The 20604-nt window shown below is 44.6% G+C and overlaps 1 protein-coding gene across 1 annotated transcript in view; it reads right to left on the bottom strand.

The window, feature by feature from the left end:
- The window catches only part of ptgs1 (prostaglandin-endoperoxide synthase 1), a 78247-nt gene extending 59637 nt beyond the window's left edge, over window positions 1-18610 (bottom strand). The window contains exons 1-3 of the mRNA XM_056288963.1: window positions 18568-18610; window positions 18330-18416; window positions 16722-16838 (exon numbers count right to left, since the gene is read on the bottom strand). Of these exons, the coding sequence (XP_056144938.1) occupies window positions 16722-16838; window positions 18330-18405 (193 nt within the window). The 5' untranslated portion in view covers window positions 18406-18416; window positions 18568-18610. The remainder of the gene's footprint in view (window positions 1-16721; window positions 16839-18329; window positions 18417-18567) is intronic.
- Window positions 18611-20604: the final 1994 nt, after the last annotated feature.

Consider the following 20604-nt stretch of genomic DNA (forward strand, 5'->3'; position numbering starts at 1 on the left):
TCTTCCAGTTGAGGAGGATGAGACGTAGTAAAGGCAACCACATTGTACATTTCAGTCAACCACACTGCATCCTCTGGCCTCAATCCAAACAAGGCAATAATGGGCTGAGGTACAATTGTCATATTATACATGTCACTAAGGGATTCAAATACCTTTTCCCAAAAAGTCTGAAGGCTTGAACATGACCACAGCATGTGCAACCAGTTTGCAGTGGTAGTCTTACATCGATCACAGGTGGGATCAATGTTTGGGTATATCCTTGCCAGTTTCTCCTTAGTGAGATGAAGACGGTGAACTATCTTGAATTGTATTAGACCGTGTCTAGCACAAGGAGATGAGGAGTGTACTAGGTCGAGAACTGAAGTCCACTGGTCCTCTGCAAAAGACAGGCCTAGGTCTTGTTCCCAAATTGTCCTTAGGTTGTTGAGAGATTGTAGGTTAATAGTGTTAATTACATCATATAAACAGGAGATGGCCCCTTTGAGACTAGTATTAAATCCTAAAACAGCATCTAAGGGGGTGCTTGGAGGTTGCTCTGGGAAAGTGTGATAGCCTTTTTGTACTAAGTGCCTAACCTGAAGGTATCGAAAAAAATGGGAGTGTGGCAGGGCATACTTTTCTGACAATTGTTCAAATGATGCAAATACTCTGTTTATATATAAATCTTTAACAACTCTAATGCCATTCCCATGCCAGGCCCGGGAAGCCAGATCTGACATAGAGGGGAAGAAAACATGATTTACAAAAATAGGAGCCCGAAGTGAAGCGTTTTGCAACATAAAATGTTTGCGAAACTGTACCCAGGTCTTTAATGTATGGGTAACTACAGGATTTTCAAAGGAGCAAGCGCAAAGTGGTAAAGGGGCCGAGATTGAGGACGGGAGTTTCGATTTAAAAGATTCCAATTTTACCCTGACTGGAGCTTCTGCATCATCCCTGACCCACATTATAATGTTTTTGATATTGCTAGCCCAATAATAGTGAAGAAAGTGAGGCATGGCCATACCGTCTAACCTTTTCGGCCTTTGTAGAAATGACTTACGAATATGTGGGGTTTTGCTATCCCATATAAATCCAGTGAGGATTTGGTCCAGTGATACAAAATGTTTTTTAGGAATAAAAATCAGAATACTTTGGAACAAATAGAGAAATCTAGGAAAAATATTCATCTTAGTTAGGTTAATCCGGCCAGCGAGTGATAGAGGTAAGGAGCGCCAGCGGTGTATGTCTTGCTTGCACTGCTCGATCAGAGGTGTGAAATTTAATTTAAATAGCATGTGAAAGGAACAAGGTACCACCACCCCAAGATATTTAAAGTGGGATGTCACTCTCTTAAATGGAAATGCTGTAGGTGGGATATTGAGGGCCACTGAGTTTACAGGATAAAGTTCACTTTTTTCTAAGTTAAACTTGTAGCCTGAGAGCCTTCCAAATTGTTCCAAAATAGACAGGGCATGTGGTAGTGAAGATGATGGGTTGGCAATATATAAAAGGAGGTTGTCGGCATAAAGAGATAATTTATGCGCGGTATCTCCTCGGTTTATCCCTTCTAAGGCCTGGCACTAATGTAAAGATGCAGCATAGGGCAACCCTGTCCGGTGGATCTATGTAATGGGAAATATCTTGAATGTAAGTCATTCGTATGGACAGAAGCTAAGGGGGATGCGTATAATAGTTTAACCCATGATATATAGTCATTAACACATCCAAAATTTCTCATAGTCATAAATAAATGTTCCCACTCCACCCGATCAAAAGCCTCATCGGCGTCTAAGGATATCACAAGCTCAGGAATATTCAACTGAGTGTTAGTGTAGATAATATCAAAGAGCCTACAAATATTAAAGTAGGAATGCCTGTTTCTAATAAAGCCGGTTTTGTCAGGCAGTACCAGATCATTTTCTGCACATTTCTGCTACTTTCTTAGGCTACAACTTCTATCTCTTGCTAAAAAGTTGATTATTACACCTTTGCAGTACCTTAAGCAATAATAATAATAATAATAATAAAAATGATAATAAACAAAAAGCTAAGTGTCACACCCAAGAACAAATGGAACAAAAATGGGAAGGGAAACAAATGCATGGGCAATACCCAAAAAGAGTAGGTGAGAAAGATGTAGACCAACATATGACCAACCAATGGCTCAAAACAGCTGGGCTGAAATCCAAAACAAAGGGCTTCATCACTGCCCAAGATCAGGCCATCAAGACCAATTACTACCAGAGCAAAATCCTCAAAGATGGCACAGACCCAGCATGCAGGATATGTGGTCAGTTCCAGGAAACCATTGACCATATCGTGGTAGGGTGCCCTGAGCTGGCCAAAACTGAATACCTACAAGACACAACAAGGCCGCCACATACCTGCACTGGAACATCTGCAACGAATTCAACATCAACACAAAAGAAAAATGGTACGAGCACGAGCCCCAAACAGTAACAGAAAAAGACGATATCACAATCCTATGGGACATGCCAATACAGACAGATTGGGAGATAAAGGCCAACAGACCAGACATCGTCATCAAGAACAAAAAAGAAAAAAGCTGCCTACTCATCAACATGTCCATCCTGACTGAAAGGAGCACCTCAGTAAAAGTAACTGAAAAACTGTCGAAATATAAAGACCTTGAAATAGAGATTGAACGAATGTGGGGAATGAAAACCACAACAATACCAGTAGCAATAGGAGCCCTGGGACTTGTAAAAAAAAAAGGGATGGAGAAATACACCCAACAGATCCCGGGTAACATCAGAATACAAGAACTACAGAAGATCGCACTACTTGTAACATCTCATATCCTAAGAAAGGCACTATCCATCAAATAGACTTCTACCTCATTCTAACCCTAGGCCCAAGGAATGGACCTGCCCGGTTATTATGTTGTATTATGGCATGAAGTTAAAGGAAATTTGTATAGTAATAATAATAATAATGATAATAATAAAAAACCTATACTTCACTAAGGAAAACAAGTATGACAGGTGTGTTGTAATAAAAACAAGTGGTGTCCACTAATTAAACGCAGTCTTTCTGCACTGTGAAGAGGAAAAACCCAGATAGTCTTGAAGTTTGTGACAAATGACAGGTTGTTTCTTCGTGCAAAATAGATATGGGGTTTAAAATTTATTAAGTTGTTTTAATTTAGAGGTTTAATGAGGGCGGGTCATGAATGACCCTTAAGACAAGGGCGATATACAGAATGTGTGGACAACACAAGGGCTATAGCACGCTATGTACTATATGCAAGCATTTGTGAACATGCATGTGCACGTGAAAATATGTAGGGGAGACCAGGGCATCTTGTCACACTTTTCACACTCATATATCTTGGGATCAATACATCATATTGTTAAAAACTGCATACCAAATGCAAGAACAAAGCCTCAGGCATATATTTTGTATTAATTTCATTCCATTCCATTATCCAAGCTGCTTATCCTAATCAGGGTCACAGGATGATGGAGCCTATCCCAGCAGTCATTGGGCGGCAGGCGGGGGGAAACCCTGAACAGGCGGCCAGTCCATCACAGGGCGCGCGCACACGCGCACGCGCACGCGCACGCACACACACACACACACACACACACACACACACACACACACACACACACACACACACACACACCTAGGGACAATTTAGTACAGCCGATTCACCTGACCTACATGTCTTTGGACTGTGGGAGGAATCCAGAGCACCCGGAGGGAACCCACTCAGACACGGGGAGAACATGCAAACTCCACACAGAGAACGACCCGGGACGACCCACCAAGGTTGGACAACCCCGAGGTTTGAACCCAGGACGTTCTTGCTGTGAGGCAACCGCGCTAACCACTGCGCCACTGTGCCGCCAGGGTATTTAGTGATATAAAAGCTATCTTTGAAAGGTAAGGAGAGAACACCATATCATTAGACACTAGGAGAAAGCACTCGAGACTCACTAGAGCAGTGGTTCTCAATGTGGTCCTCAGATACCAACAGCACTGTTAGTTTTCCATTCTGCCATGTAGACAATTACACCACACTGAAACAACTTCTGCCATGACGGAGCATTTGCAGTTTTTTTTGTTTTGTTTCTCTTTTGTTCATGACCAACTTTACATTGTTCACACTGGCTCCGGCTCTGCCTCACTCTCAAACTCTCTCCACCCGTGTGAGTGTTGTGCTGGGGTTCACCTCACTGCTGCCAGGATTGTTAAAGAAAACCAAAAGACAGTTGCAACCGGTCCTGACCTCTGCAGCTAGAGTACTAACAGGAACAAAGAAGAAATGTCCCACCACTGACTCTGCAATCTCTTTAATGGCTTCAATTGGTGCTAGAATAGATTCTGATGCTTTTGCATATGTATCTATAAATGGACTTGCTCAAGACTACATTAATGACGTTCTGCATAAATATGTTTCTGGTAGAGTCCTCAGATCTACAGACAATTTTCTCCTAACTGTTCCAAGAAGACAAACTAAGCAGAGGTGTAAAAACCAGGTCCAGAAAGTAAATGTCCAAACCGTGTATTTGCTCCAACCATGTTACTAAACCAGCTGATTTCATTAACTAGTTTTCCCTACCTAGTTGAGGAGTGGTGTTGACTAGAATCTGCTGGTGTAGTGCATGAGTAGAGCAAATACATGGTTAGGACTTTTACTTTCTGGACCTGGTTTTCACACCTCTGAAACTAAGTCTCACAATGAAGCAGCAAGTCCCATGATGAAGCAATGTTATATTGTATAAGGCCCTAAAACTGAGGAAGTCTCATAATGAAAGACCAAGAACAGCACCTTACTCATCATCATCATCATCATCCAAACTGCTTATCCTGCTCTCAGGGCTGCAGGGGATGCTGGAGCCTATCACTGACCTGCCCTCTACTTTCTTAATAGCGGCTAATTTGCTAGTGATCAAGTTAAGACTGTCATATCATTGCATTTTCTTATTCTTTTACATTTTCTTGACTCCATGTATTATTTCTTCACTCCATTCATTTACTTTTAATTTTGTTATTTTCATTTTCTCCTTATCCCGTTATCCTGTGTTTTTGTTTTCTTTTATCATTACCTACTTCGTATCTGTGCACTGACAATGTTGAGCACATTGCATTTTAATATATGAAATGTGCCAAACATAAATTGTGATTGATTGATGAGAGCTCTGTGGCACTAAAATGGTGTTAATGCATGGGCCCTGTGAACAGGGGGTGTGATTTAGGGCTACGCAAATAAATTTGACCTAATTAGGGTTCAAAGAAGACCTGTTGCTTTCCTGGTCTACTTTGCACACTATGGCTGTTTAATGGTCAGTGGTAGTGTAACGATCACGGATGAGTAGACTCGCTAGCCCTTGGCTAACCTGTCGGACCCTTCAGTCGACCCGTTCGTTGGGCCCTTTAGTCGGTTCCCGCCTGCCCCCCCCCCCCCCCCGAATTTACTACATCAGTGTCAGAAGTGGGATAGTGAGACCATGAGGCCATCAGACACGCGTGCACCCAGAGGCATGAGGGAGGTGGTATGCTGAAGCACAGGGACGCGCTTCCCGAAGGAGGGGGGTAGTGTAACGACCATGGATGAATAGACTCGCTAGCCCTTGGCTGACAGGTCGGATCCTTTAGACAACTGGTTAGCGTAGTCGCCCGTGGTGCGGGAGACTTGGATTCACGTCCAGGCTGCGGCGGTTCCCGGCTGCCCCCTGAATTCTTTACATTAGTATGGGTTAAAGTGCATGCGCGTGTGTGTGTGTCTATGTATTGCGTGTATCAGTCATTCTTAATTCAGTACAGAGTTATAGGTATTTAAATAGTGAGTGTGCATATGTGACACGTTGCCCCCAATAGGTAAGATGCCACGCTGGATTTTACAACAAATAAAGCAAGAAATTCAAAATTAAATTCAGCTACAGAAAAAAAGATTGATTAATCATGGAACTTGAATCAATCCTACAACGTGGCTGTTAAATCAGTCCCAACCACATCCATCCATTATCCAAACCGCTTATCCTGCTCAGGGTCGCGGGATGCTGAAGCCTATCCCAGCAGTCATTGGGCGGCAGGCGAGGAGACACCCTGGACAGGCCGCCAGGCCATCACAGGGCCCACACACACACACACACACACACACACACACACACACACACACACACACACACACACACACACACACACACACACACACACACACACACAGGGACCGTTTAGTACGGCCAATTCACCTGACCTACATGTCTTTGGACTGTGGGAGGAAACCAGAGCCCCCGGAGGAAACCCACGCAGACTCGGGGAGAACATGCAATCTCCACACAGAGGACGACCCGGGACGATCCCCAAGGTTGGACTACCCCGAGGCTTGAACCCAGGACCTTCTTGCTGTGAGGTGACTATATATATATATATATATATACACATACACAGGTGAAGATATCTACCAGAAAGATTGCGCAAGTGTCTTTGATGGGCCATAATAATGACAGCAGCAAGTGAGTATTCAGACCATGATAGGGCTGTCAAAGTGTTTCATAGTAGTAACAATTTTGTCCAAACTACAACAACTGGGAAATCATTTCAAACAAACTTTCAAATAAAACATGTCAAGCATTCAAACAAATCTCAAACCAGGTCTCAAACCTCACTGGTCAGACTCATCGGCAGAACTGCAGTTCTGGCACACATAAATTGCCTTGCCAGGGGTGCACTCTGTTTGCATTTCATGCATTGGACCCAAGTCTCTCTTGGACGGCTGTTCGCAAATGGCTCCACACAAACAAGGCACAGGCACTCATCTTCATCCGACGAAGAGTCATCTGGAGTCTTTCTTTTTATACCTGTCTTTTTTTCCTTTGGCGTTTTAGATTTGGTTTCCCTGCATTCGTTTTGGAATATATTATTTTTACCCTGTGCCTGCTTTTCAGCCGCAAGTGCCTCCTGCACTGGTGTGTCAGTGAGAATAGCAGTTTCCCTTGTTTTTTTTTGTTTTTTTTGGTGGGCTAGTTTTCTTGGACCAGCTTTTAGGTATGGCCATATGTCTTCTGGAGTTGACTGGTGGGTGGAGCTGGCATTACTAGGCAAGGTTGAGGTGGTGCTAATGGGCAGGGCTGGGTTAGTGCTGGGGCCTGGCAAGACTGGGTTGGTGCTGGGGTCTGGAAGTGCTGGGTTGTTGCTGGGGCCTGGAAGTGCTGAGTCCTGAAAGGGGTGATCTGAGACATAGGATGGTACAAATTCTGTCTCCAAGAACACATCCCCGTTGTCAGGTTAAATCCCTGTCACCTGAAAGCCGGACTGAATATTCAGTGGGGTTGCAGCCAGAGGATATGCACTTGCCACAATCCCAGGGATGTCACAGATTGTGATTGTTTTCCCTGGGTTGTTCCGTATCTAGGAATCAGACACTGAGTTTATGTGCCTCTTCAGCAGCCCATAAACTGTTCTGTCCAGCAAAGTGAGCAGTGGGGTGGGAAGGAGAGCATAATTATGCCATTTTCTTTGGCAAAATTTAGTCCATCAATGGAAAGATGGGAGCTGTGGTTATCCAGAAGGAGTAAGCATGGCTTTTCCTTTGAACACTTGGCATGTTTAATAAAATGATTGAGGAAATCCACAAGGTGCGTTTCCTTCATCCAGCCAGAGGGGTTCGCTCCTCCTTTGCTGCCAGTGGTCCATTGTTGAGGAAGTGATCGCGGAAGTTCACCCAAGAGAATATGAAGTAGTAGTCCATGGGCCAGAGCCCAAAATTTCCTATTTCGGTACACTCAAGGTGGCAAAACTTACTTATAATTTTTGAAAGGATCCATGTCTGTAGATGATATTTTGGTATGATAACCATTCCTGAGTGGCAGCTGTATCACAGTTATCAGCTCATGAAGTTAACCACCCCCTAAAGTAAATTGCATTTTAGACGCTGGTGCATATCCTGGTTTAGCCTCATGGTCAGGACATTTTTCAATGTTCTATAATATTGTCTTTGGTATCATTTTAAAGGGGACCTTCTTAGCTTTCATTCAAGCCCTGTTGTGGATATTTCTCACAAATATAGAGGTCACTTGAGCTCTTCAACCCGTCAATAACACACATCTTTCTGCAATGTCCGCCTAAACTATATACTTTCTTTTAGCCCTGTGGCATCTAGGAATATCAGGGACACAAAACACAAAAACTGGAATACTCACAGGACTGTAAAGATTCAGGAAATGTATAATATGCCCATACTATTTCATTGTGTGAGGTGATTGTGAACCTTAAATTAGAAGGGCATTATTACTAAGAAACTAACTAGACCAAAGCCAGTTAGTCCATGGGTCAGACCAGATATCGATATCACCCAAGGTGACACAACTTCACTGGTGCCATTTTATTTGGTACACTAACAGAAGTAAAATAATACATGATAACCTTTCCAAATGAGCAGCTATTTCATTTTTCTTTCAGGAAACCTGTTTCTGTGCCTCTCACGATTGTGTATTTGCCCAGATTTTTACAAATATAGCATTTCAACACCCCTGGTACTGATTAGCCTAGCTTAAACTCTGGGACAGTTCTTAGTTGGCCAACAACCAAGGATAACCAGTACTGTGTACTTCCATTCATTGTGCTAAGCTAGGCTAACGTGCAGCCAGATAGCTTTCTACTAAACACATATAGAGGAAACTGGTGTCTATCTTCTTGTCTCACTCTGGAGAAGATTGTAAGCTAATTTCCCATAATGTTAGCATGTTCTTTTAATGTATATGTTAATATGATTAGTTAAAGTGGCTACGAGGAACTTTCATCTTGTGTTGATTTTAGCGGCCTCATGTGGACAAAATACAGCTGTTGCATAGCAACTAGGTAATGTATCTATTTGTGGCTATGTAAGATAAATAATGGTAATATGACGCTGGTGAAGCAAAGTAAACTTTGTTTTAGTAGTGTTCATACACCTAAGTTACATGTATTTGTTTGTATGTGGCAGGTGAAAACTGACTGAATATGGCCACTGGTGAACAAGCAAGTTTTTACCCAATACCAAAGCGCCCACGGGTGGAGTGCATTATCCACTGTTCTGATGATACAGATAAGCTGGTTTCACTACAAGGTGTCGACTCATGGAGAACTCTGCTCAGGGCAGCTCAGATACGAAATCATGCACCAGTTTTGAAACTGGCAAAAGACATTCCTGACGGACAGATTCCAGCAATCTACTACCACAGAAAGTGTCGCAGTATCTTCACTATGAAGCAAATTCTTGATGGCCTCCTTGCAAAAGAAAAGAAAAGTTGTGTCTCTGCTGAAGAGAAACAATCTAAGAGAGTAGCTCGACATGCTCCAAGTACATCTAGGACTTATGATGCAGAGTGCATATTTTGTCAGAAAAACAGCAAATATTCCAAGAGACAGAATACGAGAGAAGTACTGGTGCAGTGTCGAGAACTGCGAGCTGATGCAAAGATCAGGAGTGCAGCCACAAAGAAAAGGGACAGCAGAATCCTTGCCATTGTGAGTAGAGACCTTGTAGCAGCTGAAGGGCACTACCACAGGTCATGCTATAGACTTTACACCAAAGAAGAGGTTTCCAAAGGAGAGGTTGCCAGCAATGAAGATGATGATGCTGCAGCCCAGTATGAAGCTGCTGTGAATAAGGCATACAATGAGCTGTTCCTCTTCATCAGGATGGAGCTTTTTGGCAATCCTCAAGTGATGACAATGACTGATCTCTCTTCTAGACTGGTAGCTTCAATGAACTCCCAAGGCATTGCCCAAGTCAAGGAATCAACCAAGAAGCACATAAGGCGAAACCTGGAGAGTGAGTTTGCTGGAGCCTTGCAGATATTCCCTGATGAGAAAGGAAAATTCCTCCTCTATCCCGATAACTTGTCCATGAGGGAACTTGCCAAAGAAAATCAGTCTCTCAAAAGGGAGCTGCAGACCCTGAAAAGTGTCAGTGCACAAGATGTTATAGCCAAAGCAGCCATCAAATTGAGAGCAGACATTAAAAGTCAAGATGTTCCTCAAACCTGGCCGCCTGAAGTCAAACCAGAAGCAGAATGTCCTACCATTCCAGAGTCGCTCATTATCTTCCTGTACTCTCTACTCACAGGCTCAAATGATCCTGATCATGCATCCCAGAGAGTGCAGTGCCTTCTGCAGTCATTTGGCCATGACATAGTATATGCAGTGACATGTGGAAATACCAAGCCTTCCGAGCACATTGTTCTGCCATTCAGTGTCAAATCGTTGACAGGAAATGTAGAGTTGATAAACATCCTCAACCGACTTGGTCACAGTGTGTCCTATTCACAGATGGAAGAGATCAACACTGCCCTGTGTCTCCAGAAACTCTCATCATCAGGGAGTGGCATTGCCCTTCCAGCTAACATCCATCCTGGCATATTCACAACTTTAGCCTGGGACAATAGCGACCGTCTTCAAGAAACTGTCAGTGGTGAGGGAACATCTCACAGAGTCAATGGGATTGCTGTGCAAGCAAAGCCAGTCAACCCACTTCCTGTCCAACCCATGCCCACTGTTCCCAAAACAAAGAAGAGAAGCATTGATGGACCCCCACCAATGTTACCAACTTACAATGCTGGACAACGGGTAGGGCCACCACAAAGCAAAAAGTCAGATGCCGATACTGCAGCCAATACTAAGCTTGCCAGAGAGAAAAACCTTCTTTGGGTCCTAGCACGCATGTCACAACAAGAAGAACAGTCAGTCAGCAGCTGGACAGGCTTCAACATCCTGACTCGAGGAGAGATGACGGTCATCCCCGACAATATAGGCTATCTGCCTACCATCAATGCTCCAGCGACACAAATGTCTACTGTCAACGAGGTGCTTAACCAGTCACTGAGCATCATGCAGTGCTTAGGCCTGAGGAAGATTGTCTGTGTCTTTGACCAAGCCCTGTATGCGAAGGCTGTCGAGATCACATGGAAACACCATGACAAGTTCCATGATATCATCGTTAGGCTTGGGGTATTCCACACCATCTGCACACTGCTGGCAATAATAGGAAAGCGTTTCCAAGATGCTGGACTCAAAGACCTCTGCATTGAGTCTGGCATGATTGCAGAAGGCTCAATTGCTGGTGTTATGGATGGCCGCAAGTACAACAGGGCAGTGCGACTACACAAGCTCCTGTATGAGGCTCTCATGCGACTGACCTTGAATGGTTTCCTGTCCTGGTTGGAAGAAACTCACAGGAATGACATGGTTCACCTGAATGAGACACTGAAGACCATTGACAGCCTTGGGAAAGAAGTCTCACAACATGCTTTGAAGGAGGTCCTCGAGAACAGCTCTTGTACACGCATCATGGATCTATTTGAAGTCTACCGTGAGTTCCTTAGAGGTGGAAACGGCAGCCTCTCGAACTTCTGGATGTCCTATTTGGACATGGTTGAAATCTTGTTGGGGCTCATCCGAGCATCCAGAGAGGGAGACTGGATGCTACACTTGGCTAGCATTCGAGCAATGATCCCATGGTGCTTTGCTTATGACAGGATGAATTATGCACGCTACCTCCCCTACTACTACGCCCAGATGTCTGAGCTGCCCATCACACACCCAGATGTGTACACAGAATTCATGGAAGGAGGCTTCTCAGTCCAACTGGGCTCCACCAATCCCTTTGGCCGAATCCCTGTTGACCAAGCTATAGAAGAAACGGTGAACAAAGACACCCAAACAGCTGGAGGGACAAAGGGATTCAGCTTGAAGCCAGGAGCTGTGACCAAATATTATCTCACAGCTGAGTATAGAAGCATGTACCTCAGACAGCTGAGAGACCTGACAGGTCAAGGCAGGTGCAAATGGTCTCATCCAGATCTACAGAGTCCAAGGATCAAGAGAGATGAAGCAGATGTCCAGTCTCTCATGGACCTTATGGAGAATAACTGGCTCAATCCTATGTCCCCTGATGAGATTGATTTGGTTAGCCTCTCCACTGGCAACATGGCTCCACCTGATGTGACCATAGATCTCTTGAGAGCTCTTGAGAAAGGAGAAGAGGCATACCAAGCATTCCAGCAAACAAGGCTAGATGCAGACCCACCACCTGTGAAATTCCACGACAAGATGACCAAGCAAAGTCTGAAAACATTCTCCAATGTCAGCACAAAACAAGCTCATGGAAAGAAAGCACAGGATGTGGTTCTGAAGGCAGATAGAAACCTTTTCAGTCACATGATCCTGGTGGCTGAAAGCAGGAAGGTGAATCTGAAGGATGTCCTTGCCTACCCATTGGGCCCACTACCATGGGCACTGGCAAATGCTGATGGGTCCTTACGAAAAACAAACAAGGCTGCACTTGCCAGAGAGCTTGAAAAGAATGTATCTCCTGCAGAAGACATCCCAACCCCAACTACTTCCATCATTGATGGGATGAGCCTGGTCCAAAAAATGAATGGCAACAACAAAACCTTTGCACAGGTGGCAGAGTCAGCCTTGACCCAGGTCCTCCATGAGGGAGCACAGAGTGGGAGGATTGATGTTGTTTTTGATGTCTATCACCAGACTTCGATCAAAGATGCTGAACGACTGAACCGGGGTCGAGACATCACTCTCCAGTACAAGAATCTTGCAGGGGGACACCACGTCCAGCAGTGGAGAAAATTTCTGTGCAGTTCCTCCAACAAGACCAGTCTCATCAAGTTTCTGGTAGAAGAGTGGAAACTCCCACGATACAGAGCTATGCTGCATGGCAAGGTGTTGTACATGACCTGTGAGGAAACCTGCTACAAGTTGACAGAAGATGGGTGTGAGGAAGCAGCAGAACTGCACTCCACACATGAAGAAGCTGACACCCGTCTGCTCCTGCATGCATTGCATGCAGCAAATGCGGGCTCAAAGTCAGTTATCATCACAGCTGAGGACACTGATGTCATGGTGCTTTGTCTTGGCTTCCAGAAGGACATCACCTGTCCCATCTACCAGAAGTGTGGGACTCAGAACCGCACACGGTTTGTCGACATCACCAAACTGGCAAGTTCACTTGGAGACAGCATCTGTGACAGCCTAATTGGCTTACATGCCTTCACAGGCTGCGACACTGTCAGTGCATTCGCTGGTCGAGGGAAGCTGAATGCCCTGAAGATAGTGAGAAAGCACACTTCCTGCCAAGAGACTTTTAGTCAACTGGGACAGACATGGAATGTGAGTGATGAGCTGTTCCAGAAAATTGAGCAGTTCACCTGTCGGATGTATGTTCCTAATAGCAGCACTGCTGAGGTGAACAAACTGCGTTACCAGCTCTTCTGCACCAAAAGGGGAGAGGTTGAGTCCAGCCAGCTGCCACCATGTAGAGACTGTCTCTTTATGCATGTTCAACGAGCCAACTATCAGGCAGCAATATGGAAGTGCTGTCTGCAGGCTAACCCTGTGGTGCCAAGCCCTACTGAGTATGGATGGACAGACGATGAAGGCAAGCTGGCCATTTACTGGATGCGCTCCCCACCTGCACCAGATGTGGTCTTGGAAATGCTAACATGCAAGTGTGTGCATTCATGCAAAATGCCAAGCTGCATGTGCCTGTCAAATGGACTTCCATGCACAGACATGTGCAGGTTACAGACCTGCAGTAACCAAAAACAGCAGGATGGTCCACAACTGGACTTTGAACTTGGGGAGTCAGATGATGAGAGAAACGAGCAGTTTGATGAATGACAGTGTGATGATTCTGATGGTATTACTGTGGTAGTAGTCTATTGATGCACAGGATGTTGATTCTGGACTTGGTTACCCAGAGCTTGATAACAATAATGTAACCATATTCACATATACCCATTACCCTACCCATTACCATTACATATACCCACTAATGATATGGGATTACATGTATCATTGACTAAGTATATGTAAATGTCAATGTTGTTTAAAATATTAAAATAGTTCATTACCTCACTATGGTATTCCTTTTTATCATGTATTTTGATTGTGTATTTAAACAAATGTATAGAGACCAGTTTGTGACCTAACTGGCTTTGGTCTAGTTCTCATTTAGGGCTCACAATCACCTCACACAATGAAATAGTATGGGTATATTATACATTTCCTGAATCTTTACAGTCCTGTGAGTATTCCAGTTTTTGTGTTTTGTGTCCCTGATATTCCTAGATGCCACAGGGCTAAAAGAAAGTATATAGTTTAGGCGGACATTGCAGAAAGATGTGTGTTATTGACGGGTTGAAGAGCTCAAGTGACCTCTATATTTGTGAGAAATATCCACAACAGGGCTTGAATGAAAGCTAAGAAGGTCCCCTTTAAAATGATACCAAAGACAATATTATAGAACATTGAAAAATGTCCTGACCATGAGGCTAAACCAGGATATGCACCAGCGTCTAAAATGCAATTTACTTTAGGGGGTGGTTAACTTCATGAGCTGATAACTGTGATACAGCTGCCACTCAGGAATGGTTATCATACCAAAATATCATCTACAGACATGGATCCTTTCAAAAATTATAAGTAAGTTTTGCCACCTTGAGTGTACCGAAATATCGTCTGGCCCATGGACTATAGGGGGGAATATTGTTCCCTGTTGCTGAGACTGCAACATGCTAGCGTCACTAGGGTACCCCGTTCACCAGATATCAGTGACCCTACCTGTTTAATCCCACACCTAGCCACCAATTGGTCTGGTTTCTACACAGTTGTCCCACCAGTTTCATCCATATTCCAGATGTACCTTGGTCCCAGTGAACATCGGCCTAACACCTTCTCCAGATTGTCAAAAGAAAGCATTGACATTCTCCTTGTTAAAGGCACTTGCCCTGGCAAGGCTAGTTGCCTCTGGCTTTCTGAGAGAGTGTAGGGTGCCGCTTTAAGAAGTGTGTAAACCACTCGCTGCTGGCTTTTTTCTTTTCCAGCCCCGGCTGGTGGAAACTGCAGCTCCCTTGCCACTGCAAATTCGTACGCCAGCTTTCTCACCTCAGTTGATGACAAATCAAATAGATGTCAGATGACCTCATAAGGTACTGCTCAAGCTGCAGCTCCTCCAAGTCTGTGCTAAAAACCTGTCGTGGAGATTTATACCCAACCACCGTAGTTGGGATGGCTGTCTTTCTATTTCAGCTGTGGTGAATGTCTTACAGTATCAAGCCAGGGTATGGTAGTTAATGTTATAATCCTTCACTGTACTCTTGATAGATTTATTTGCCAACTTCACCTGCCTCACTGCCCTTAGCATCACTTCAGGTGGTGTGCTGCCATTTTCTGTTTTTCTTTTATAATTCCTGACCATCTCTTCTCCCTTCCTTCTTTCATGCCTTCCTTTTTCTTTAAAAAACACATTCACAAAATTCAAAATTACGTACGACAACAGTTGACAAACAGACTCTCTGTGTCCATGTATACTGGCAACTTGTCTCAGTGATTTATTACTGTGACAAGTTGCCTCAAACTGTCATGTTTGCTAATGTTTGCAATATCTTAAAGCTATTGCACAAAGCTTAAAGCAGGACATTGGCAAACGTATAAAAGGACACTTTAAGGTGGGAAGATGGCGGCGCGAACTCGTGTTTGCAGCGACTTCACCCAGTACCGACTATGCAGTGTCTTTGTCCATGTCTACGTCTAAGTTTGTGTCGTTAGTGAAGTTTTTATTTTGATCTTAAGATTTTTTTTCTTTTTTTCGTTTAATGGCTGGGAGAGCTTGGTCTGCTTCATCCAGTGGGCCCAAGGACCACGGCCTTGCCTGGAGCTGTGCCCGAAAAGGAAGCACCGAGGGCGCTCTGACGGGACGCGGAAGCAGGGCAGGCTAAGCTAACTGCTAGCCCATGCAGACCGGCAATTCCGATAACACCGAGGGCGGTCTGGCGGCGGCCTCGCCTGCGTTGACTGTATTAGTGTCGTTGTGTAGAGTACGGGGAGGTGTGTCGAAGGTGTCTGGCTGGGAGAGCTGGCGTTGGATCGGTTGAGGGAGCCTGGTCTGCTGTATCTGGTGGGCCCAGGGACCACGGCCCTGCCCGGAGCTACAGTCGAAGAGGAAGCACCGAGGGCGGGTGGTGCACCCCCGACAGCAGGGCAGGCTAAGCTAACTGCTAGCCCATGCAGACCAGCAGATCCGACAGTCATCCTGGCAGGCGTTTGCTGTCTGGACAGTGATTTTTTTTGGGACTGTGTTGCACTGAGTGGACTCTGCTGTTAACTCTGTGTGTGTTGTTGTTGTTTTTTTGCTTTGTTCTCTGTTTTTGTATGTTTTTGGTGGTGTCGTTTTTGGAAGTTTTGGATGTGTTTTTATCTTTTGTGTCACACTGCTGTGGGCTGGCTGAAGCGAAATTTCGTCTCTTTTGTGTACTCAAGTACATGAAAGAAATGACAATAAATTGTTCCTGATTTACTCTCTCCTCTATCAAGTACAAATGTATTGTGAAGATTTTTTTAACTAGAAGAAGGTTATTACAAAAAATATCAAGTTCCATTTTTTTTTACCTCTAGAATGTGAAAAATGGTACATCAGCGCTCACCTCAGTTAACAGCGGCAGAGCGTGCTTTGCGTTTCCCAGACAGGATATGACGTCAGACCAAATAGCCGCACAAAACTAGTATTTTGACTTTTTGACTTTTAAGTAGCGCCCTCTGATGGTGGAAATATTAACCCCTACCATATGCAGGCATTTGTGAACATGCGTATGTATGCATGCCACGTTATATAGGACAGTATAGGACAGTATCCCCACGTCGTGTGTGCTATTGAAAAGGAACAGGCATACGAGCACAACGGAGAAATAAAAATATAATTTGAGTTGACTTACGAATAGTGCAATTTTCCCCATAGTAGCCAGTACGGGTGCAGTCACATTCATAGCGGTCCGTGCCAAATCTCACACACACCCCAGAATTCTGACATGGGTAGTAGCAACATGGGTTCACTGGAAGGTGAAAGACACAATTGTTAGATTATCCATTTACATAATGTTTATAGATGGCTTGTCAAGTGACGGCCAGGAAGGGAGGAGTTGCATTGTTAGCATTACAATGTTGTCCCTAGGTGTGTGTGTGTGTGGGGGGGGGGGGCTGTGATGGCCTGGCAGCCTGTCCAGGGTGTCTCCCTGCCTGCCGTCCAATAATGACTGCTGGGATAGGCTCCAGCATCCCCGCGACCCTGAGAGCAGGATAAGTGGTTTGGATAATGGAATGGAATGGAAATTTGGTGCACATCCAGTAGTGCACGAAAAGGCCAAATTCTGTTTTTCAGGAAGGTGGGAAAAAAATATGGGTTTAAAGGATTGTTTCCCAAATTTCCCAAATTTGCTACACCTATTTGCAGTTTACTAGACTCACCTAATATGTAGGAGGAAAGCTACAAGAAACTACATGTAAACTCCACGCAGGTGGGCTGGGATTATACCTAGGACCCCTCTGGCTTTATCGTGTACCATTAAGACAACACTGAAGAACATGTTGAGTTAAAAGTCAATAAAAGAAAGCTATAAATTAAAAAAGAACAACTGACATTTCCAACAAGTGTGTGGGGACAGAATGTGTTTCTTGGTGTGTGTGTGTGTGTGTGTGTGCGCACGCACACACATGCATGTATGTTTGCAAATACGTGTGTACGTTAGCATGAGTGTGTATGTTGCATGTGTGGAGGAGCTGATACGAGTGCATGCTGATGTATGTACATAAGTAAACGCCGCCTACAGAATTTTATCTCAAAGTATGTGTAAGAATGGTACACCCCCCCCCACCACCACCACCACCACCATCCAGGGTCTGTATGCCTTGACGCTTGTTACCCCCCACTCCTTCCCTGTCAATGTCCAGTGCCATGTGGTTTCCTGTTTCCTTATAATCCTACGCAGCAGTTTTTTCCCTCTACATTAAGTGTAAATGAGAGAGGAGATAAGAACATCCTTCCCAAGTGAACTCAAGCCCACGATATCAGCTGACGTCATAACTGTTCTCTCTCTCCAGCCGTGCGTGAAAATACACACTCGTACGCGTCCGTGGTGTTTGTTTCAAGTGCAAACTGGCAGGTGGTAACGGTTATACTTGTGTTTTATTTTAGTCTGGGCTGGCTAAATTATCAATAAAGGATAAACAGTGATATCTGACTGGTTTTGTTTAGACATAGTCTGCTGTCTAACATTCAAATTGAATCATGCAGATAAGACTTGTGAGAGACATTGACATGTATACCTGTTGCACACATCCTCCAAATATTATGTCCAAATAATATTAACCCAATCCATACTTTGAGACCATTTTTGGGGTTTAGATCATTTAACAAGTTGGTTTAACTCCTTGATGTAGAACCACGAGGGGCCTTTTTTTAGGCGTCTAGAAAAACACGTACGCGTTTAAGAACATAATGTCTGCGTGAGACCAATGGCAGAGACAGGCGGACATGAGATGCTCACCAGCAGCGCATGTGGACGTCTGCAGATGCAGCAGCAGCAGCAGCAGCAGCAGCAGGATAACCCCCCACAGGGACATGACGCCGAAATCTGGGACCACAAATTAAACTTACTTTAGATACCGAACGAGGAGGGGAAAATAAGAAGAAACAACAACAAACAAACAAACAAACAGAGAGGCAGACTTGTTAAAAAAAAAAGGTAAAAAGTAAGGATGCGAATGTGAAGGGTTTTGACTCACCTCTCCTGGTGCTCACGCCGACTCTCGCGTCCGGTGAGTTGGACCTGACTGCAGGGCTGACTTTGAACATCGCGATTAATAAACAGTCAGGTTCATCGCCGTCGTACTTGAAATACTCAACTGCGAAGCAACAGCGCCTTCTGCATGGCGGTATCCTCACACACAGGCTCCCACATGTCCAACATGGGCGGCCGCCCGTAACGCCCGTCCTCCTCCCTGACCATTACAGCAGACGCGGTCCAAGCGTCGTTAAATAAACCGCAGGGTGTCCGGAGGAATATGACCTGAGCAAACTGATATGCCTCCCTTTGCGATTTTTATTTAGCTATTTTGCTCCTGCTCAGAGTGCTCAAATCGATCTGCAAATCGTATTAGGTTACAACTTTATTGATTGTGCTGGGCTTTTTTTTAATTCTACGTAAAACCGCAAAGAGGTAGTAAGACTTTATATTGAAGGGATCTACTGCCATCTGCTGGTTGATTAGAGACATAACCGATGCGCAGCGAAATTGGAAAAGCGTCAGAAGACAGAAATTCCAGAAGAAACTGGCAACCCCACTTAAGTTTATTCCTCTTATTATTATTATTTACCACTACTCGTAGTAGTAGAAACATTAAAGTTACACATTAAAACGAGACATTAGCACATTCAAAACAGCCCTGAGGTTTCTTGCTATTTTTTTCTCCCTGTTAAAGGTTTTTTTTTTTTAGGGAGTTGTTCCTTATCCGATGCGAGGGTCTAAAGACAGGATGTTGTGTTGCTGTAAAGCCCCTTGAGGCGAATTTGTCATTTGTGATATTGGGCTATACAACTAAAATTGACTTGCCTTGACTTGATGTAATAAATAAAGAGAAATGTAGGTGAAAAAAGTGATAAAACAAGATCCAAGGAAACACAGTTTTGGGGATTTTAGGGTGAAAGGAAGCGGGCAGCTTCTACTGAAGTGTGCCTCTGAGCACCTCGTAATCCACCTTGCGTTCCCCTACTGGATGATCACTTCCTTCCGTCATCAGACAGTCTGCAGGGAGGTCCCCGTTGCAGGCGCAACGTGCTAAATGTAATTTGCACACCAGGAACAGACAGCAAAAACAGGCTTTGTGAGTGCAGAGAGTAATTTTCAACCGTCGTTGATGTGTGTATAAAAAAAAGGGAACGTAAGAGTGAACTTGGAAATAAAGTCGTACAAATGGGGAGGTTTACATATGGTCGGAGAGGCCCTGCCAATTTTGCCATACACGAGACAGTGATGACTGAGAGCTTTACATACAGTAACAAACCCCAACAGGCCACGGTAGACTGGACCTAACATATACAGACTCTGAGCAGGAGCATTCATATACGTTACAGATGCCGTAGGCGTCCAGTCCTCTTCTACTTCCTACGGAGAAGCAAGAGCTATGCTTCAAACCGAAGGCTAATTTCACTAAAACTCTCACAAGCTTTTCAACATGATGTCTACAAGACTGACTCTCTTCAGCCAAGATGCCCAAGCAGGTTATTTGTATATTTATATTTGTGTGGTTATAATGACCACAGCATTAGGAAGAAATCTTCTCTGAGATTGTGAAGAACATTTAACAAAGTTCAGCTGCATGTAGAGTTTAATGTCAGAGAGGTCAGACCCCACCTTGTTGAAAGTATTCTGCAAATACTTTTTTTTATCCCCCCCCGCCCTTTTTCTCCCCAATTGTACTTGGCCAATTACCCCACTCTTCTGAGCTGTTCCGGTCTCTGCTTCACCCCCTCTGCTGATCCGGGGAGGGCTGCAGACTACCACATGCCTCCTCTGATACATGTGGAGTCACCAGCCGCTTCTTTTCACCTGACAGTGAGGAGTTTCACCAGGGCGATGTAGCGCGTGGGAGGATCATGCTATTCCCCCCAGTCCCCCCCCCCCGAACAGGCGCCCTGGCTGACCAGAGGAGGCGCTAGTGCAGCGACCAGAACACACACCCACATCTGGCTTCCTACCCGCATACATAGCCAATTGTGTCTGTAGAGACGCCTGACCAAGCCGGAGGTAACACGGGGATTCG

The sequence above is a fragment of the Lampris incognitus genome, chromosome 1, assembly GCF_029633865.1.
Source record: "Lampris incognitus isolate fLamInc1 chromosome 1, fLamInc1.hap2, whole genome shotgun sequence".
Lineage (NCBI taxonomy): Eukaryota > Metazoa > Chordata > Actinopteri > Lampriformes > Lampridae > Lampris > Lampris incognitus.